The sequence below is a fragment of the Pseudophryne corroboree genome, chromosome 2 (genome assembly GCF_028390025.1).
Source record: "Pseudophryne corroboree isolate aPseCor3 chromosome 2, aPseCor3.hap2, whole genome shotgun sequence".
Taxonomy (NCBI): domain Eukaryota; kingdom Metazoa; phylum Chordata; class Amphibia; order Anura; family Myobatrachidae; genus Pseudophryne; species Pseudophryne corroboree.
The window spans coordinates 715,955,284-715,977,800 of record NC_086445.1 but is presented as its reverse complement, the minus strand read 5'-3'; the positions used below and the strand labels follow the sequence as shown (position 1 = coordinate 715,977,800).

Genomic DNA, 22,517 nt, shown 5'->3' with positions numbered 1-22,517 from the left:
TATCATTCATTTTCTCTGACAAATGGACAGAAAATCACAAATTCTGCTAGGGTATGTAAACTTATGAGCACAACACTATATATATATATATATATATATATATATATATATACATACACACATATACACACACTGCGCTTTGCAATAAAATATTATGGAAGAGTACAGTTTTAGAGATTATTAATTTTAAGGGAGTCATAGCTCACACAGTAAAGTTAGTTATTTTGTGAATTCAATATTCATCCAATAAATTTACTAGAAAGCACAAAGCATAAAAGGGACCAATTGCCACAGTGGAGCAAACATTTTTGGCTCTTCTTCATTAACATAAAGAAGTCGAAGGCAGTGACGAATTTCCCATTAGGTATGTGAGGCAAAATGTACCAGTAACTGCAAAATATATCCACTGTACTGTACAATATGCTATCTTGACTGGAGTGTAAAAGGACAGGACATGCACATACTGCCCCTGTAAGCTGTCATATATAGTTAATATGTATACATCATTAAAAATAAAAAAAAGTCATTTTTCAAAAAAAATTATTATTCTTTTAAATTGGCCATCATCAAATGAGGGGAACATAACCAATCAATAAAAATAATAAAATTAGGCAGGTGGGGGGGGGGTGGCCATTAATGTTGTGCCTAGGGGCGACCTCACCCCTAAATCTGCTACTGTTCAAATGGTTAATTCACTAAGCAGCAGCTTGCAAAAGTTTAGCATGTTTAATCCATACTTCCCTACCCTCCCGGAAATGCCGGGAGGCTCACAAAAATCGGGGTGGCCCTCCCAGCACCCCGGAAAGGTGGGCAAGTGTCCCGCTTTTGCTGGCAGCCCCCACACTCCCCCTCGGCCGCCCACAGCACAGCAGAGAACAAGTGGGTGGTCTGAGCGGGATACGATTATGCAATTCGCGTCATTGTAGCTCCGCCCCCTGTTGTACAGTGCTCGTTTTCTCGGCACTGTCTAGCGGGGGCGGGGCTATGATGACACGACTTTGGTGCCACGCCCCCGGACCGCTCAACTTCCCCGTCGACCATGCCCCGGGAACGCCCACATTGCTGCAGGACACGCCCCCATTAGCCTACCACGCTGCAGCTTCCCGGAGGATGGTGCAGCAAGGTAGGAAACTATGGTTTAAGCAGTAAATTTAAAGCAGCAATACTACTCAAAGTAGAACAGTGTTTTGCTTACTCCTTAAGGATGCCGACTATTTGTGTGACCCAGAGGCCAACAACGATTTCAAGACTGTTCTGTGGAAAACCTGCCTCATACCCATACGGCCAGAAATCGGTGTACGTTTTGATCTCCCAGGAGCAGTACTGTATATCTAGGTTCCCTTTCACCTATGCAATACACCTCGGCATGGTTAAAGGCAAAGCTACAGTAATCTCTTAAAAGTAAAATCTACAAAACTGGCTTTGCTGGAAATGTGAGGTCTCCGTTGTTATAGCAGATGTGTGCATTGTATTTGCTATTGCTAGGCAGTGTCATGTTGGCACATGTAGTTTTGGTATTGTGTGTTTTAAGTAAGGATTCACTCCACCTATAAATGCACACCCTATGTAGTCATCGGTTGTGAACAGATGCATATTGTGAGATAGATATATAATTTTTATCGTCATATATTCTATTAATGAGGAGATGATGCATTCAGAAGGATTTCCCGAATCAAGAATCATGTTATGAGTGGGTGGGGAGCACCTGCAATTGTAGGTTATTATATATATATATATATATATATATATATATATATATATATATATATATAACAGGACGGAAAAGCCGCACATATTTCCATAGCTCAGTCCGGGTGCTGTAATTCCATATAGAGAATATAATGAGACATTCCTATAACATGAGAATCCCTCCTCAGCCACAAGAAAGAAACCAGCACACCAGCAATAATCAATCCAAAAGAAGCTCTATTTCAGCATGGCAACAGTCAAAGTTGAAACCACATTATTTTCCAGTAAGGATAAACATGATACATCACATGTCCCTCTGGTGAAAAGGAGAATCCTGATCCCCTCTGCCCAACAGCTGTTTCGATGTCACCACCTTCCTCAAGGGCATCCATACTAACACTAAGCCAAACGCTGCCATTTATCCACAGTCTGACGCCTGTCAACAACCTCATAATCCCACTCACCTGTCCATACTAACCACCGCCACCTGAGACCAGTCACGTCCGCACCACTCAGGGCCGGAAGTCCCCATCTTGGAACGCATTCAGTCCATGGTGGAACGCACTTCCTGTCCCGGCTTCCGTCACGGGAGCACCATACATCCGTATGACGCGGCCGGGCGCTCACGTGAGCCAGTCCAGTGCGTGTGAAAAATTCACCTAGGCAACCGGGGTAAACAAAGCCTTCTCATAATATAGGCTCATCTAGAACCATACTTTGGTTATCACAATGCTGAGATCCCAATATACCCGTGAACCTTAATGTGACAGGGACTGAGGCATGCCTGACAGGCGCCACACTGCGGAACCTATGTCGGATCAATACAGAACCCAAAATCAACAACAGAAAACAAAGTAAAAAAAACCGCATACATAACATTATATACATACAGATCAAAACATAATAGTGGATAATAACCTTTAAGCAGCCCTCAGAGTCTAATTATCTGAACTAGCTATAATAGACATATGGCTAGCAAAAAACCACGGCAAATATACGATCAAAAACTTCTCCATTCGTTTATAAGAAACAAGTAAAAGTTAATTCCTCGTTTAGCCCGTGTGGTGAGACAGTATTAAAGTTATAGATCAGTTCACACTCTCTCTGTAACAGCCTCTTATGCCGATCACCCCCTCTCTTCCATGGTTTGATCTGATCCAATGGCATAAACTTAAAGTCACGCAATGTGTGACCATGAGTCACAAAATGTCTCGCTACTGGAGGTGTAGCTTGTTCAACCTTGGACATAGCTTTTTTAATCGAAGAACGATGCATGGCTATACGTTTTCAATCTCTGGATCGTTTTCCCTATGTAAATCAGATTGCATGGGCACAGAACCAGGTACACCACATATTTGCTTTCACAGGTCATATGATGCCTGAGGAAAAATTTCTTTCCAGATTGCGGATGGATAAAGTTGTCACCAGTAATCATGTGCTGGCAATTGACACAGCCACTACACCCATAGGCTCCATTTTTCAAGGATAGCCAGTTTGCTCTAGGGATTCCTGGGCTAATGTCAGAGGATGTAATAATTTCCTTCAGGTTATGACTTCTTTTATATGCAAATAGCGGCTTATTACTGCAAAAAGGACCCATTGTCTGGTCTGACTGTAATATATGCCAATGCCGATAAATTGAGCTTCTTAAATACTGTGATGAGATGGAAAATGTATTAGGGAAAATCATCCGGTCCAAGGCTGCTTTGTTCTGAGATTTATTCAACAAAGAGTTCCGATCTAGTGTGAGGCATCTCTGGATAGCCTCTTCAATCTCTACTTTAGGGTAACCGCGTTCAATGAAGTCATTGCCCATTTTATACAATGCATCCTTTAACATGGTATTGTCCGATGTTATCCTCACCACACGGATCAATTGTGAGAACGGAAGTCCTCTTTTAAGTGGTCTAGGATGGAAACTCTCACACAACAATACCGTATTCTTATCAGTCGGTTTCTTAAAAATTGCCGTGACAAACTTGCCTTTATTAATAGAGACCGTAACGTCTAAAAAATCTATGCTCTGAGGGCTGCTATTATACGTCAACCTGATGGTGCTTGCTTGCATATTCAATTCATCAATAAATTTGGACAGCATGCTACTATCCCCTGTCCATACAAAGAAGAGGTCGTCAATAAATCGTACATAAAAAGCAATATATTGTGAATACATAGTGCTGCCTAAAATATATTTCTTTTCATACTCATGCATAAATAAGTTGGCGTACGATGGGGCCACATTGGACCCCATCGCCGTCCCTCGTAGCTGTAGAAAAAAAGTTTTCAAAAATAAAATAATTTTTATGCAGGATCATATCCAAAAGCAGCACCAGATATTCACAAGGGGGACCTGTATATGCAATATTTGTGATAATAGAATTTCTTATTGCATCAATACCCTCTTTATGCCCAATGTTGGTATAGAGACTTGTAATGTCACATGTAACCAAAAGGCATTTTTCAGGCGGAGGACCAAATGCAGCTAACCTCTGCAAAAAATCTGTCGTATCTTTTAAAACTGTCGGTGCAGACAGTACCACTGGCTGCAAAAAGTAATCTACAAACTGTGATAGACTGACACAGTGAGCCCCTAGAAGAGATAATCGGCCTCCCTGGAGGCTTGGCCAGGGACTTGTGAACCTTAGGCAATATATATAAAATGGGAATAATCGGATGTTCTTGAGTTAAAAATTTTGCAGTAGGTTCATCAATCCATCCGTTGCCAAGCCCCAAGGAGATAGCAGCGTCAATCTCTTTTTTATAACCAAATGTAGGATCATATTGTAATCTCTTGTAACACATTTGGTCATCAAGCTGTCTATATACTTCAGCTATGTAGTCGCTTTTATTCAAAACTACCACCCCTCCACCTTTATCAGCCGCCCGCACTACGATGGAGGTATTGGCTTTAAGATTTTCAATGGCCATCTGTTCCTCTCTCGTGGTGTTAGAGAAAGAACGCTTCTGTTTTTTTCATAAAGGGGAGAATATCCCTTTTCACAAGCTTCATAAATATGTCAATGGCTGGATTATTAGACGGTGGTTCAAAAGTACTTTTGCTTGGGAATGGAGTAATTGGGCTATCCCTAGTCCCCCGTTTACTAAAGAAATCTCTTAGTTTAAGCTGTCTCTGAAATTTATATAACTCCACTTCACAGTCAAAAGCACTCTGTCTAAATGTTTGAACAAAGGAAAGTCCCTTTGATAAAACCCCTAATTCTATATCAGTAAGGGCATAATCAGAGAGGTTATAAACCTTTATTTCCTCCTGTTTTTCCAGGAGTTTTCTTTTTGAGCCGTTAGCTTTCCGTTTTCCCCTCCTACAGCGCCCTGATCTTTTTTGTTTCGAGTACGTGCAAGGCCCGCCTCCCGTAAAAAAGGGCCACTTTGGGTGGTAGACTGATCTGAATCAGAAGTATGAGACTCAATATCAGTATATGACCTCTCAAAGCGTTTCCTGCCTAGCTGTTTGGGACGCCATTGTCGAGTCCCACCTTGAAAAAATACCCAAGGGTATTACTCTTAGTTCTTTATAGTCATCTCTCACCTTTTTGTATTTATTCTTTTTGAAGGTAAGTAACTCGGTTTTAAAGGTCATGATGTTATTTTCTAACCTGGATAACCATTCAGTTGAAGTATCGGACTTTAATAAGTCTAGTCCCGAAGCCTCACATGCACTAATCTCCTTCTCAAGAATACTAATCTCTGTATTAACCTGCTGTATTACAAGCACCATCAGGTCGAGGCTACATTGATTAAGGATATGACACCACTGCTTACAAAAATCCTTGTTGTTTCTTCCGATGGTCGGTGGGTTCTTAATTCTAAAACCCCTCGGTATTAGCTTGTCCTTGTGGTACTGGGACAACGTGAGTCCATGTAAGTTTAATTCCACAAGTCGTTTCTGCATCTTTAATAAATCGGAAAAGATTTCTGCAGGGCTGTCAGTATCAAATTTTAACTGATCCGTATTAGTGAATAAAATCTTAGATATGTCCTTTTCAAGGAACCTCTTGGTCCCTGCCAAATCACTGGCATCAAGATCCATATTGAAAGACACTCAAAAAATATTGTAAAACAATTGTAAAAGTAAAAAATGAAATTTAAATGATGGTGCTGGCTCCACATAAAGTATTACAAAAAACAGGACGGAAAAGCCGCACACATTTCCATAGCTCAGTCCGGGTGCTGTAATTCCATATAGAGAATATAATGAGACATTCCTATAACATGAGAATCCCTCCTCAGCCACAAGAAAGAAACCAGCACACCAGCAATAATCAATCCAAAAGAAGCTCTATTTCAGCATGGCAACAGTCAAAGTTGAAACCACATTATTTTCCAGTAAGGATAAACATGATACATCACATGTCCCTCTGGTGAAAAGGAGAATCCTGATCCCCTCTGCCCAACAGCTGTTTCGATGTCACCACCTTCCTCAAGGGCATCCATACTAACACGAAGCCAAACGCTGCCATTTATCCACAGTCTGACGCCTGTCAACAACCTCATAATCCCACTCACCTGTCCATACTAACCACCGCCACCTGAGACCAGTCACGTCCGCACCACTCAGGGAAGAGAGGGGGTGATCGGCATAAGAGGCTGTTACAGAGAGAGTGTGAACTGATCTATAACTTTAATACTGTCTCACCACACGGGCTAAACAAGGAATTAACTTTCACTTGTTTCTTATAAACGAATGGAGAAGTTTTTGATCCTATATTTGCCGTGGTTTTTTGCTAGCCATATGTCTATTATAGCTAGTTCAGATAATTAGACTCTGAGGGCTGCTTAAAGGTTATTATCCACTATTATGTTTTGATCTGTATGTATATAATGTTATGTATGCGTTTTTTTTTACTTTGTTTTCTGTTGTTGATTTTGGGTTCTGTATTGATCCGACATAGGTTCCGCAGTGTGGCGCCTGTCAGGCATGCCTCAGTCCCTGTCACATTAAGGTTCACGGGTATATTGGGATCTCAGCATTGTGATAACCAAAGTATGGTTCTAGATGAGCCTATATTATGAGAAGGCTTTGTTTACCCCGGTTGCCTAGGTGAATTTTTCACACACGCACTGGACTGGCTCACGTGAGCGCCCGGCCGCGTCATGCAGATGTATGGTGCTCCCGTGACGGAAGCCGGGACAGGAAGTGCGTTCCACCACGGACTGAATGCGTTCCAAGATGGGGACTTCCGGCCCTGAGTGGTGCGGACGTGACTGGTCTCAGGTGGCGGTGGTTAGTATGGACAGGTGAGTGGGATTATGAGGTTGTTGACAGGCGTCAGACTGTGGATAAATGGCAGCGTTTGGCTTAGTGTTAGTATGGATGCCCTTGAGGAAGGTGGTGACATCGAAACAGCTGTTGGGCAGAGGGGATCAGGATTCTCCTTTTCACCAGAGGGACATGTGATGTATCATGTTTATCCTTACTGGAAAATAATGTGGTTTCAACTTTGACTGTTGCCATGCTGAAATAGAGCTTCTTTTGGATTGATTATTGCTGGTGTGCTGGTTTCTTTCTTGTGGCTGAGGAGGGATTCTCATGTTATAGGAATGTCTCATATATATATATATATATATATATATATATATATATAAAGATTCTTGTGGTAGCCAATCAGCCTTCAGAATAACAATATTAAAAGTTTTTTATTCATACACAAACGTAAGGTATTTGTAACCTAAAAGTTTGTCATTGGTACAAATATCTAAAAATTCAATAAAACAATTTAACAATCTTATACATAGACATTTTCAGTTGATGTGAGGAATTTACAGTCAGGTGATCACAGTCAGAACTTGAAAGGGACGTGTATCCAACCAGGTGCTTGTGGTATGGCTTTGTTAACTCAATAATGCGAAACCCAACGCGTTTCGTCCGTTAGGACTTCATCAGGGGTTTACAATCAGTTTTTATGATAAAATGATTTACCACTGGTTAAGACAGGTTTGAATTCTTAATGTTACATCCCATCGCACGTTCTTTTCAAATGATATGGTATCCAAATAGACTTCATCAAAACAGAAAATGTACAATTAGGTTGAAGTCAGATGTTGTAATTTTCCCTAATCAAGGAGCGTGGAATCCTACAATCCAACTTGGTAGTTGTGATCCTGTGAGGTTGTGCCTGTTCCTGTGAAAAAGGAATAGTGCGGTTCAGGATTGGAAATCTCTAAAGACCCCCATTTTGGTGATTTTTTTGGAGCAGAGTTGGATTGTAGGATTGTAGGATATATACATACACATATACACACACACACACACACACACATACATACATACATACATACATACATACATACATACACCACTGGTGTTTATCAATACCTGCCTAGCAGCTTGTGGCTGTGTCTACCTCCTCAGAGATCTTTTCTTGGCGCTGGCAGCCTAATGTTGCTGGCAAAGGAACAATATGTGATGTACATGCATGGTGAACTCCAGCAATATTGACTTATCTGTAACATCCTACAGTATATAGACAGTGTTACCTAGCAGAAACATATTCTTTCCACAGCTGTAACAATACAGTTAAGTAGGTGTGGTAGTGGGGAAAGAACAGATAAAAGCAGAAGAGTGACATCTTCTACCATTAATGGTGGCCGCTTACAATTAAGTGTCCAACTCGCAGCGAGTGGTGGTGGATACTTAACTAGCAAAGCAATTCAGTATTGCTCTGAAGCATGGAAAGCTGTCCATGTGATCCCTAACACTTCTGATGAAGTAACAGTGTTATTAACCCGTTCCAATCTGGCCCACTACACACGCGTGACTCTTGGGTTTTGCAGTGCAGTGTTGGCAGAGGGATCCCTCTTTTGTAACCTCAGACCTCCATCTCTTAGGAATGAGCATTGCTCCAGGAATCAACACCATATGAACATTGGTTGGTTCCAGTTGGATCTACATTTTTGCTGAATACTAGGCAGCCCCCATTGGGTTTCTAATAATGAATGTTAACAGACCCATAATCATGAATGTGTCCCATAGTGTGAAAGGTATGTATTCATGACTATGTCAAAGCAACCAAGCCACACTTAAGGTGGGTACACACTGACCGATGTATCGGCCGTTCTCTTGAACGGCCGATATATCGCGGGTCTGTCGGCCAGTGTGTACGGCCGATACGTCTGTGAACTCCGTCGTTCACAGACGTATCGCGTCGGCCCCGCAGCACAGCCGACGGCCAATATATATACCGATATATTGGCGCGTTGCTGTGTGTGTACGGGCGGCCGGCTGACCGCCCGTACACATGCTGCGGCGGCCGGCGGTGATGGACAGCTGAACTGGGCATGACGTCAGTCCCCGACGAATCGGGCAGTGTGTATGCACAGCACACTGCCTGATCTGTCCATAGATTTATCCGCCGATCAATTGATCGGCAAATATATCTTCCAGTGTGTGCCCACCTTAAGTCAGGTATGTACTTTTTCACAATAAAGGAGCGGGGGGGGGGGGGAATTCAATAGATTGTGGTATCAGTGATGAACCATTGGATCAGCATATGAAGAATGCTGGCTAGGTTACTCTACATTGTGCATTTTCCTGAGTGGCGTGGACAAATACACAGCAGTGTTATTAGCTCCTGTATGGATAGGAGAGTTATGCCCTTTACATAACACGTTACTTGCACATGAACATGGGATCTTATATTGCAGAGTGCTGAAACAAACTGTATATAAACTGGACATGAAAAAATAAAAAAGGAAACTGATCACCATGGAATATTTTGCATAAAATAATTTTAATTACTTTAAAATAACATTGAATGAAGAACATGCATAAGCTTTTTGTATTCGCATTAAAAGGCAGAACCAGTTACTTTGTCTCTTGTAAATCTATATATTTATACTGCATAAGAAATAAAAGACACATACATAAAAAAAGGACACCTGTTGCACATATATACATTGAATATACAAACAAAAGTGCTTTCTTTAGGAAATCCTCATGGAGATTTCCTTTAAAATAATATGTACATCAACTTTACATACCAACCATTATTTTTATAATATATATTTATACACTTATAAAACATAACTGCACCTCATGCCAAAAATATTTCAACAAACAATAGGCACATGAGAATAGGACAAAACAATAGATGAATGAATACCTAAAATGGGTATAGAGGGAAAATAAACACAAAATGTAAAATGCTTAAAAAAAACAACAACAAAAAACAAACAAAAAACTAATTTGCAATGTCTTTCTAAAACCAAAGATATTAAGCTGAAACTAAAACTCAACTTTGTATTATTATTCTAGGGATAAGAATTGTTGTTCCTCCAAAATATAGATCTCTTTTGGCTCAAGTTTTCTATGATACAATATGAAGTTGAAACAATGACGTGTAGTAATTTGTATACATGTGTAGAGTACAACAATAATAAAGCAGGTTTTTTTTAAAGCCAATTTCACGTTACTCAGATAACTTTTCTTCTCTGGAACACATAAGCAGAAATTGCAAATAAAAGAAATAACCATTGTACAGTGATTTTAGCTAAATCCATCCATTAAGGAACAACCTTACGTTGCAAAATAAAATTTCAGTCACTGCATCAAACCAGGAACCTCAGAGACTTCTTGTTAGTTTACAGACAAGCGGTCAGGAACCTTGCATTCAGAACATAGCTGTCTCAGAGATAGCCTCCTTGATACGTTTGAGAAATTGGCTGCCTGGTACCTGGTCTGACAGTGAACGTCATTCCTTGCTGGTGGGTGCTTTGAGGTCTGTGGAAAAGGAGGGGGTAGAAAAAAAGGACCAGTTAAGAAGTCAACATCTATAGCACTATCTAAGAAATGTAACAAACGAGACAAGCAAGTTTCTTGATTCAAACAAAATGAAGCTTGAGCCAAATCAGTAGACAGCAGTGGACTAATTGACAAGCACACTGACCCAAATACTGTCCTACTTGAGCACACAAAAGGTGTAATGTCATATGTGGTTCCACATGGGGGGGGGGGGGGGGGTGCACAAGGGCTTTCAAAGCACTAGCTCACACACACTCCATAACTTAACATAGCTAGGATTCTGCTTGCAACGTGATCTCTGGGGGTCTGGGACTCCAGGTCGACAACAAAAAGGTTGACACACCTTAGGTCGACGCCAATTAGTCGACACACCTTAGGTCGACATGGACAAAAGGTCGACATGGACAAAGGGCGACATGGACAAAGGGCGACATGGACAAAGGGCGACATGAGTTTATGGTTTTTTTGGTGTCGTTTTCTTCGTAGAGTGACCGGGAACCCCAATTAGTGCACCGCGTTCGCTCGCCATGCTTCGGGCATGGTGCCTTCACTTCGCTCGGCACAGATTACCGTTCCAATCGTAGTCCACGTGGATCGTTAAGTATGAAAAGGTTCCAAAAAAGAAAAAAAAATTGTGAAAAACTCATGTCGACTTTTTTCCATGTCGACCTAAGGCAGGCATTCCCAACCACGGTCCTCAAGGCACACCAACAGTGCAGGTTTTAGTTATATCCAGGCTGCAGCACAGATGGTTAAATCAAAATAACAGAGCTACTAATTAATTCACCTGTGCTCAAGCTTGGATATCACTAAAACCTGCACTGTTAGTGTGCCTTGAGGACCGTGGTTGGGAATGCCTGACCTAAGGTGTGTCGACCAATTGGCGTCGACCTAAGGTGTGTCGACCTGGAGTCCGGATACCGATCTCTGGACAGTGTCCAAAATTGGGACAGTTTTGCTTAAATTGAGAGGTATGAGCAAGTCCTATTCTAGGAATACTCGAACACTATCCATTTCAACAATTCATCACAAACACAACATTAACTCACATTGCCAATGTAAGTCTCTATTATACCTTTTGGTATAAAATTCCTATAGAAAATATACCAATCTTGCCAGGAAAAATGACTAGACCTGCTCAATCTTCCAATATCTCTGAAACAGCTCTATCCAGTTATTTGGCCTCTTGTGTTCAAGACCAACCTGCTGAGGCAGAACCTAAGGAATGTCAGCCTCCAATCTCAACAACATATAATACACCTTGTACAGTTACATGAAAATACAATATAAAAAAATTATACAGTTTTATATATATACAATTTTATATATAGATTTTATATATATATATATATATATATATATATATATACACACACACATATATACACACACACACACACACACACACACACACACACATACACACTGCTCAAAAGAATAAAGGGAACACTAAAATAACACATACTAGATCTGAATGAATGAAATATTCTTATTAAAGACTTTGTTCTTTACATAGTTCAATGTGCTGACAACAAAATCACACAAAAATTATCAATGGAAATCAAATTTATTAACCCATGGAGGTCTGGATTTGGAGTCACCCTCAAAATTAAAGTGGAAAAACACACTACAGGCTGATCCAACTTTGATGTAATGTCCTGAAAACAAGTCAAAATGAGGCTCAGTAGTGTGTGTGGCATCCACGTGCCTGTATGACCTCCCTACAATGTCTGGGCATACTCCTGATGAGGTGGCGGATGGTCTCCTGAGGGATCTCCTCCCAGACCTGGACTAAAGCATCCACCAACTCCTGGACAGTCTGTGGTGCAACGTAGCGTTGGTGGATGGAGCGAGACATGATGTCCCAGATGTGCTCAATTGAATTCAGGTCTGGGGAACGGGCGGGCCAGTCCATAGCATCGATGCCTTCGTCTTGCAGGAACTGCTGACACACTTCAGCCACATGAGGTCTAGCATTGTCTTGCATTAGGAGGAACCCAGGGCCAACCGCACCAGCATATGGTGTCACAAGGGGTCTGAGGAACTCATCTCAGTACCTAATGGCAGTCAGGCTATCTCTGGCGAGCAATAAATAAATATGCAGGTGCGCAACCAACAGCAGCAGGTAGGAGGAAGGTCAATTCCTCAAAACAACAAGTCGTAAATAGAGGTGAGTACCTGCGCTGGCTGTACAAATATTTGATTATAATTAGTAAAAATTAATGACAATCAATAATAATTAAAGGGATGGTTTGTTCAATGTAAAAAATAACAATTTATTTATGAATCACATATAGAGAGATCTAAATAAAAAAGGAATTCCTATTACCACAAGGTGGCGATAACATGGAGGGCTGTGCTGCCCCCCAAAGAAATGCCACCCCACACCATTACTGGCCCACTGCCAAACCGGTCATGCTGGAGGATGTTGCAGACAGCAGAACGCTCTCCTTGGCGTCTCAAGACTCTGTCACGTCTGTCACATGTGCTCAGTGAGAACCTGTTTCACCTGTGAAGAGCACAGGGCGCCACTGGCGAATTTGACAATCTTGGTGTTCTCTGGCAAATGCCAAACATCCTGCACGGTGTTGGGCTGTAAGCACAACCCCCACCTGTGGATGTCGGGCCCTCATACCACCCTCATGGAGTCTGTTTCTGATCGTTTGAGTAGACACATGCACATTTGTGGCTTGCTGGAGGTCATTTTGCAGAGCTCTGGCAGTGCTCCTCCTGTTCCTCCTTGCACAACGGCGGAGGTAGCGGTCCTACGGCCTCCTCCACGTCTCCTAATGTACTGGCCTGTCTCCTGGTAGCACCTCCATGCTCTGGACACTACGCTGACAGACACAGCAAACCTTCTTGCCACAGCTCGCATTGATGTGCCATCCTGGATGAGCTGCACTACCTGAGCCACTTGTGTGGGTTTTAGGGAGGTCATACAGGCACGTGGAGGCCACACACACTACTGAGCCTCATTTTGACTTGTTTTAAAGGACATTACATCAAAGTTGGATCAGCTTGTAGTGTGTTTTTCCACTTTAATTTTGAGGGTGACTCCAAATCCAGACCTCCATGGGTTAATAAATTTGATTTTCATTGATAATTTCTGTGTGATTTTGCTGTCAGCACATTGAACTATGTAAAGAACAAAGTATTTAATAAGAACATTTCATTCATTCAGATTTAGGATGTGTTATTTTACTGTTCCCTTTTTTGAGCAGTATAATATATATATATATATATACATACATACACACACACACATATACACACATATACATACACGGTGGAGCAAAAAAGTATTTGGACAGCCACCGATTGTGCAAGTTGACTTACTTAAAAAGATGAGAGTTCTGTCTGTAATTTCCATCATAGGTACACTTCAACTGTGAGAGACAGAATCTGAAAAAAACAACAACTAGGAAATCACATTGTATGATTTTTAAACAATTTGTATATTCTTGTGGAAAATAAATATTTGGGCAATCAAAAAGTTTAACTCAATACTTTGTAATATAACCTCGGTTGGCAATTACAGAGGTCAAACGTTTCTTGTAGTTCTTGACCAGGTTTGCACACACTGTAGCAGGTATTTTGGTCCACTCTTCCATGCAGATCTTCTCTAGATCTGTCATGTTTTGGGGCTGTCGCCGGGCAACATGGACTTTCAACGCCCTCCACAGATTTTCTATTTGGTTGAGGTCTGGAGACTGGCTAGGCCACTCCAGGACCTTGAAATGCTTCTTACGGAGAGCCACTCCTTAGTTGCCCGGGCAGTGTGTTTGGGGTCATTGTCATGCTAGAAGACCCAGCCACATTCCATCTTCAATGCTCTTACTGGAGGGAAGGAGGTTTTTGCCCAAAATCTCACGATACATGGCCCCATTCATCCTCTCCTTAATACGGATCAGTCGTCCTGTCCCCTTTGCAGAAAAGCAGCCCCAAAGCATGATGTTTCCACCCCCATGCTTCACAGTGGGTATGATGTTCTTGGGATGCCATTAATCATTCTTCTCCCTCCAAACACGACGAGTAGAGTTTATACCAAAAAGTTCGATTTTGCTCTCATCTGACCACATTACATTCTCCCAATCCTCCTCTGGATCATCCAGATGGTCACTGGCATACTTTAGACAGGCCTGGACATGTGCTGGCTTAAGCAGGGGGACCTTTCGGGGTGCTGCAGGAATTCAATCCATGACGACGTAGTGTGTTACTAATGGTAACCTTTGTGACTGTGGTCCCAGCTCTCTTGAGGTCATTGACCAGGTCCCCCCGTGTAGTTCTGGGCTGATTCTACAGGTCATCGATACCCCACGAGGTGAGATCTTGCATGGAGCCCCAGGTTGAGGGAGATTGTCTGTGATCTTGTATTTCTTCCATTCTTTAATAATTGCGCCAACAGTTGATCCCTTCTCACCAAGCTGCTTGCCTATTGTAGAGTAGCTCATCCCAGCCTTGTGCAGCTCTACAATTTTGTCCCTGGTGTCCTTAGACAGCTCTCTGGTCTTGGTCATGGTTGAGAGGTAGCAGTCTGACTGTTTGAGGGTGTGGACAGGTGTCTTTTATACAGATAACCAGTTCAAACAGGTGCCATTAATACAGGTAACGAGTGGAGGATAGTAGAGCTTCTTAAAGCAGAAGTAACAGGTCTGAGAGAGCCAGAAATCTTGCTGCTTGGTAGGTGTCCAAATATTTAATTTTCCACAAGAATATACATGTAAATTGTTTAAAAATCATACAATGTGATTTCCTGTTTATTTTTTTAAGATTCTGTCTCTCACAGTTGAAGTGTACCTATGATGGAAATTACAGAACTCTCATCTTTTTAAGTGGGTCAACTTGCACAATCGGTGGCTGTCCAAATACTTGGAGTGACGGATTATAGCCAGATACATATACATATACATACATATATATATATATATATATATATATATATATATATATATATATATATATATATATATATATATACATACATACATACACACACTGCAGCAGCTGAGGAACCACACAAGTCCAGTTTCTGGTACAACTGGCCCCAGACAGTTTTATTATACAGAAAATAAAACAAACACCAAAAGAAAATACCTTGCCTGTCCGGCACTAACTAAACACAAGATGTTCCTAACTATCACTAAACAAAAACACAGAGTTCTCCAGTAAACACTGTATAGCTCACTTGTATCAGGAAGCGTGTTTCTCTCACAGAGATCCTGCAGTCTTCCCAGGCAGTCTGCACACATTAATCAGGCTAGAAGCCCTATAAGACTCTTGCACAGCTGAAAGCCCTGATTAGTCCTCTGTGAGGCCAAACATCCGAACTGGGCCCAATGTCTGGAACTCGCCCTATCTCTCTCAGGGCCCTTATCCAGCTTTTCCAGCAAACTGAAAAGGTTCTAACAAAACAAAAGCATTTTCCTAGAAGTTTTCATTTTCGAAAACATGTAAGACAAGAACCTGGGACAAACATACCTGCCCTCAAACACTATCCCAGTGTTCTTGTCACATATCCCCCTCCCCTGTTTCAACCTAGGGGCCGGAACACTTGTAGCCCCCAAACAGAAGATGCAGGACAATGCATCTGCGTTGGCCAATTGTGTACCCGGTCTATGTTCAACAGTAAACTTAAAATCATGCAACGCTAGAAACCATCTAGTTACACGAGCATTCTTGCCTCTATTTACATCCATCCATTTTAAAGGGACATGATCTGTCACTAGTCTGAATTGTCTACCCAAGAGGTAATATCTCAAGGTATCTAGTGCCCACTTAATGGCCAAAGCCTCCTTTTCCACAATGGCATACCTTTTTTCATGCTCATTGAGTTTCCTACTCAAATAAATGATAGGGTGTTCGTCCCCATCTCTGGTTTGGGACAACACAGCCCCTATCCCTACCTCTGAGGCATCTGTCTGTACCACAAATTCTTTTGAAAAATCTGGTGTTATCAATACCGGTTGTGAACACAAAGCCACTTTTAACGCTTGGAACGCTTTTTCTGCATCAGGGTTCCATTTCACCATATTTGACTGCTTCCCTTTGGTAAGGTCTGACAACGGCACCGCTGTGGCCGCAAAATTGGGAACAGTCTATAATACCCAGTTATTCCCAAAAAAGCCCTTACCTGTTTTTTATTCACTGGACGAGGCCAGTTTTGAATAGCATCAATTTTATTCAATTGGGGCCTAATCAGACCTCTGCCTATGGTGAAGCCCAAGTATTTGACCTCCTCCATTGCGAGGCAGCACTTCTTTGGGTTAGCAGTTAACCCTGCCTCTCTGATTGATTCCAGTACTGCTTGTACTTTAACAAAATGGGACCCCCAGTCTGTACTGTGAATTACCACATCATCCAAATGGGCAGCTGCATATTTTCTATGGGGCCTCAAAATTTTATCCATCGCCCGTTGAAAGGTTGCTGGAGCCCCATGCAACCCAAAGGGTAACATCTTATACTGGTACAGCCCCTCCGGAACCGAAAAGGCTGTTTTTTTCTTTTGCGCTATCAGATAAAGGTATTTGCCAGTAACCTTTGGTCAGGTCCAACGTGGTGAGAAACCTGGCTGTTCCCAGCCTTTCTATAAGCTCATCCACACGGGGCATGGGGTATGCGTCAAACTTGGACACCTCATTTAACTTACGAAAGTCATTACAGAAGCGTATGCTACCGTCGGGCTTCGGGATGAGCACTATGGGACTGGACCACTCACTGTTAGATTCCTCTATGACTCCAAGTTCTAACATGGTTTTAACTTCTTTAGAAACAGCTTCTTGCTGAGCTTCAGGAATCCTATATGGCTTTAAATGAACCCTGACCCCTGGTTCTGTGACAATGTCATGTTTTATTATGGTCGTTCAGCCAGGCAGCTCTGAAAATATCGCCCTATTTTGGATGAGAAATTCTTTAACCTGATTGTTCTGATCAGCTGATAATGTCTCTGACACCTTTACTGCGGGAAGCAACCGAGGTGAAAACACCGAAGGGCAAGGCTCCGCTGACAGAGACAACCTATCTTTCCAGGGTTTGATTAAGTTAACATGGTAGATTTGTTCGGGTTTTCTCTTTCCCGGCTGGTATACTTTGTAATTAACCTCATTCACTTTTTCCCTAATCTGAAATGGACCCTGCCATTTAGCTAGGAATTTGCTTTCCACAGTGGGTACCAAAACAAGAACTCTATCTCCAGGAGCAAATTCCCGTATCTTGGCACTCCGGTTATAGACCCTCTGTTGAGCACTTTGGGCCTGTTCCATGTGCTCTTTGACAATAGGTACCACGGCTGCAATCCTATCCTGCATTTGTGTTACATGTTCAATAATGCTTCTATAAGGAGTGGGCAGTCCTTCCCACGTCTCTTTGGCAATGTCCAACAGCCCTCTGGGGTGTCTACCATACAACAAATCAAATGGAGAAAACCCTGTAGAGGACTGAGGAACTTATATGATGGCCATTAACAAGTAGGGCAACAAACAATCCCAGTTTTTCCCATCTCTCTCAACAACCTTTTTTAACATACTTTTTAATGTTTTATTAAACCTTTCCAACAACCCATCAGTTTGGGTATGGTAGATGGACGTCCTGAGGTGAGTGACCTTAAATAATTTGCACAATTCTTTCATGATCCTTGACATAAATGGAGTACCTTGGTCAGTCAAAATTTCTTTTGGTATTCCCACTCTACTAAAAACCTGCACCAGCTCCCTAGCTATCGCCTTGGTTGTGATAGTGCGTAAAGGGACAGCCTCAGGATATCGAGTGGCATAGTCCATAATTACCAGGATATACTGATGGCCCCAAGCAGACTTTAACAAGGGCCCCACGAGATCCATGGCTATTCTGTCAAACGGGACCTCTATAATAGGCATGGGAACTAGTGGGCTCCTGAAATGGGGTCTAGGGGCATGATACTGGCATTCAGGACAGGAAGAACAATATTCAGACACTTCTTTATAAACCCCTGGCCAAAAGAACCTTTGTAAAACTCTTTCAGTGGTTTTTTCTGCCCCTAAATGTCCTGCGGTAACGTGACTATGAGCTAAATCTAGTACCGTTCTCCGATAAGGCTGGGGAACTACCAGCTGTTCCACCACATCCTCACCCCTTTTGACAATGTGGTACAAGAGCTCATTACAGATGGCCATGTGGGGATACGTAACCCTGTCACCTGGTACCACAGGTTCCCCATTAACAACCTTAACATTCTCTCTAGCCTTTATTAAGGTAGGATCCTTTAACTGTTCAGACGCAAACAGATCCTTCTTTACCTCCAGGTCAGGCACGCTTTCAGTTCTAACTACTATGTCTCTGTTCCCAGCAAGAGGGTCCTCACTGGACTCCCCATCTGTCACTTCCCCAGCCAAACTAGCAAAAGGCAAAGGGTCAGAAAGTTCCGAAGACACACGTACATCCATAAAATCACCGGTATTATCAACTGGCTCTTTACTTCTCACATCTGTTGATAACCGTGATTCCCACAGTTTCCAAAAAAGAGGAAAATCCCTCCCTATTATGGCCTCACGCACCAAGGTGGGGACCAGTCCTACTTTAACAATTGCTGACCCACAACAAGTTTCTATATTCACTTCAACAGTGACATAATGTTGGGTATCCCCATGTATGCAAGTTACCCCAATAGGTATTTGCTGGACCTTTAAGGGGTTCACTAACCCAGCTTTCACGAGGGTAACTAAACTTCCTGAATCTAGCAAGGCCTCTACCCGGTTACCCTCTAAGAACACATCACACATTTGTTTTTCCAGCTCAGGTGAAGGTACCACAGTACAGGCTAACCTAGCAAAGAAAGACATTCTGCGACATTCAAAGGCAGCATCACATTGCATGGGTTCTTGCGTGACTGGGGAATTAGCTCAAATGGTAGAGTGCTCGCATTCTCCACCAAGTTGTAACACTGCAGCAGCTGAGGAACCACACAAGTCCAGTTTCTGGTACAACTGGCCCCAGACAGTTTTATTATACAGAAAATAAAACAAATACCAAAAGAAAATACCTTGCCTGTCCGGCACCAACTAAACACAAGATGTTCCTAACTATCACTAAACAAAAACACAGAGTTCTCCAGTAAACACTGTATAGCTCACTTGCATCAGGAAGCGTGTTTCTCTCACAGAGATCCCGCAGTCTTCCCAGGCAGTCTGCACACATTAATCAGGCTAGAAGCCCTATAAGACTCTTGCACAGCTGAAAGCCCTGATTAGCCCTCTGTGAGGCCAAAGATCCGAACTGGGCCCAATGTCTGGAACTCGCCCTATCTCTCTCAGGGCCCTTATCCAGCTTTTCCAGCAAACTGAAAAGGTTCTAACAAAACAAAAGCATTTTCCTAGAAGTTTTCATTTTCTAAAACATGTAAGACAAGAATCTGGGACAAACATACCTGCCCTCAAACACTATCCCAGTGTTGTCACAATTATATATATATATATATATATATATATATATATATATATATATATATATATATATATATATATATATATATACACATACACACACACAACAATGTCAGCCCGGCACTCTGTTTAAGATCCAAAACGTTGCCCTGGTGCCTTCAGTGTGGATTTCAATATCTTTCAAAAAGGCTGCGGCACTCGGGGTCTTGAGAAAAGTCAAGTGTATTTAAATAGTCAAATACATTCCATCGACGTTTCGGGGACTCAAACCCCTTTGTCCAGATGTGTACAATATATATATTTCAAATATAGGAACCAAATATGACTTCGTGATGATTTGAAGAGTCATAGGACCTTATTCAGAGATGGATTCAAATCGCTGCATACGCAACCAGATCTGCGTCCATCTCCTCACATGCCGGGGGCCGCCCAGCATGTGTGACGAAGTAAGGTTGACCCCTGGCAGCACAGTCTGGCTGCACTGTCTGGCAGTCCGCCACCATTTTTTTTTAATCGGAGTGGCTGAATGTGACATCATGCAGCCACCCCGAAAACGCTCTCGGGCTGCCCCCATTCGGCCTGCTATGCGCTCCCGCAATGCTACGCCGCTGACACGCAAACGCCCAATGCTGTCAATCACACTGCGGCCAAATCCTTCCGGGATGCGCCCGCAATGTGTACGGTCATGCACAAGCACTGCGACCATACGCAGACCACTCAAATATAGACGCTGCATACAGACGCATGGCTGCATTCGGGTCTGAATGACCTCCATTGTCTGATTACTTGTGGGATTTGAGACTCTGATGGTTAAAAGTGATGGCAACCTTCATTATAGCTATAGTTCCTATTACCCCGATTCACTTTTAACCATAATATTGTCTAAAAACATGAAAAGAAAATTCCTGTACACAAACCTAGTGCAGTAGCATATGGATTCACATAAGCAAACAGTCAACATCCATTACTCTATGCCAGAGCTGGCCAAACCAGTCCTCAAGATCTACCAACAGTTCACATTTTCCAGAACACCTAGCTGGTGCTCAGGTGTAGTCATTACTAATTAAGATGTGCTGCATTCATTCCTAACTGACAATTCTACTGATCTCCAGGAGGACTGGAAAACATGAACTGTTGGTAGATCTCGAGGACCGGTTTGGCCAGCCCTGCTCTATGCTAATCAAAAGTTTGACTTAATACACTCTCAGCAGATCAACTTCAGTGTTACGGCCACAGACGTTTTACTCAATAAAACATTAAAATGATAGAATAGTTTGAAGAACTCCAAATGGAGGATCACTTCCGTACCATCCACAGACTTATACCAAATTTACACCTATCTGCATAAAACATGTCCTTGGCATCAAAACATCACACAGTACGCTACACAATCTTTAAAGAGTTGGATGGCTGTATTGCCATTACAATAATACCCAAGCTCTACTTGTACACTAACCAGAGGAACCAACCCATAAAGACGAACAAGCACTGAAAAATCACCACTTTCCACCCAAAACTGGGTGCGATCATCCTAGGGAATCCTCTATAAAAGATAAACATTACAAATGCAAAAAAAAAATATCTTTTAAACAGCTCACATGTACAGTTAGTGATGGCTGCAGTTTAGATCAGCTCTGTGTCCATCTACCATGTAATAATTTTCTCAGAATCATAAAACAGTAAAAAATTTGCAAAGGCAGCGAGTTATGACAGTGGAAGCGGAGGAGCATTACACCATCAAAAAGGTGGTTTAGAAGATCTACTGGGAGACCATCTTAGTTCACGGAACCAAGAGACACAGGGCCCCATTTATCAAGCCTTGGAGAGTGATAAATAGCACAGTGATAAAGTACCAACCAATCAGCTCCTAATTGTCATTTTTCACACACAACCTGTGACTTGGAGTTAGGAGCTGATTGGTTGGTACTTTATCACTGTGCTATTTATCACTCTCCAAGGCTTGATAAATCTGGACCTGTTATTGCGATTACCACAGTTAGCAATCTCTGTAGCTGGCTTGAGAAATCCTGGGAACATGTCAACCATTGTTCTGCAAGCTTGATGTCAAAGAAAAATATCATGCACATAAAATATTCTTAGGTGGCAAATGACCCCAGTAATACCAGTACAGCAGTATACAGTTACCACCATGGGGAGGCTTTCGCAATTGAGACTGGCGACAGCCATCACTGGCCAGGGGGCTCCGATACATTTCTTCCCTATGATACATGTGCAACAATTTTGCAGCAGCATAAACATTTGGTGGAATCTGGTTAGCCTGATACCTAGATCATCATAATTGTACCAACATAACCATACATATGCCAGGAGTGATTGTGTCTGAGAAGATCACTACCACATGTCAACATCACCACAAAACATGTCCTATATGGTCTATACATGGAGATGTGGGGCCAGAACACAAATAGGTTTACCAAATTATTTTAAATATAATAAGCGACATGCGATTGAAGGGAGGATACCCCAAAAAATGTTTTTTTTTTACTCTGTCTTCCCCTTCACCCCCCTAGTTGCGCCACCTCACCTTTCTACCACAGTGCTCTTTCTTTCAACCATGCTTTCACACTATAGCAGCTGCTGTTGGCCAATGGAGCAGTTCCCTCTGTGAGAGCGTGGGAATGCAAATTTACTGCAGC

The 22,517-nt window shown here is 42.2% G+C and overlaps 1 protein-coding gene across 1 annotated transcript in view; it reads right to left on the bottom strand.

The window, feature by feature from the left end:
- Positions 1–9,420: 9,420 nt before the first annotated feature.
- Positions 9,421–22,517, bottom strand: part of LOC135046144 (uncharacterized protein C6orf132 homolog) — a 104,005-nt gene continuing 90,908 nt past the window's right edge. Inside the window, exon 5 of the mRNA XM_063955354.1 lies at positions 9,421–10,426. Coding sequence (XP_063811424.1) covers positions 10,333–10,426 — 94 coding nt within the window. The 3' untranslated portion in view covers positions 9,421–10,332. The remainder of the gene's footprint in view (positions 10,427–22,517) is intronic.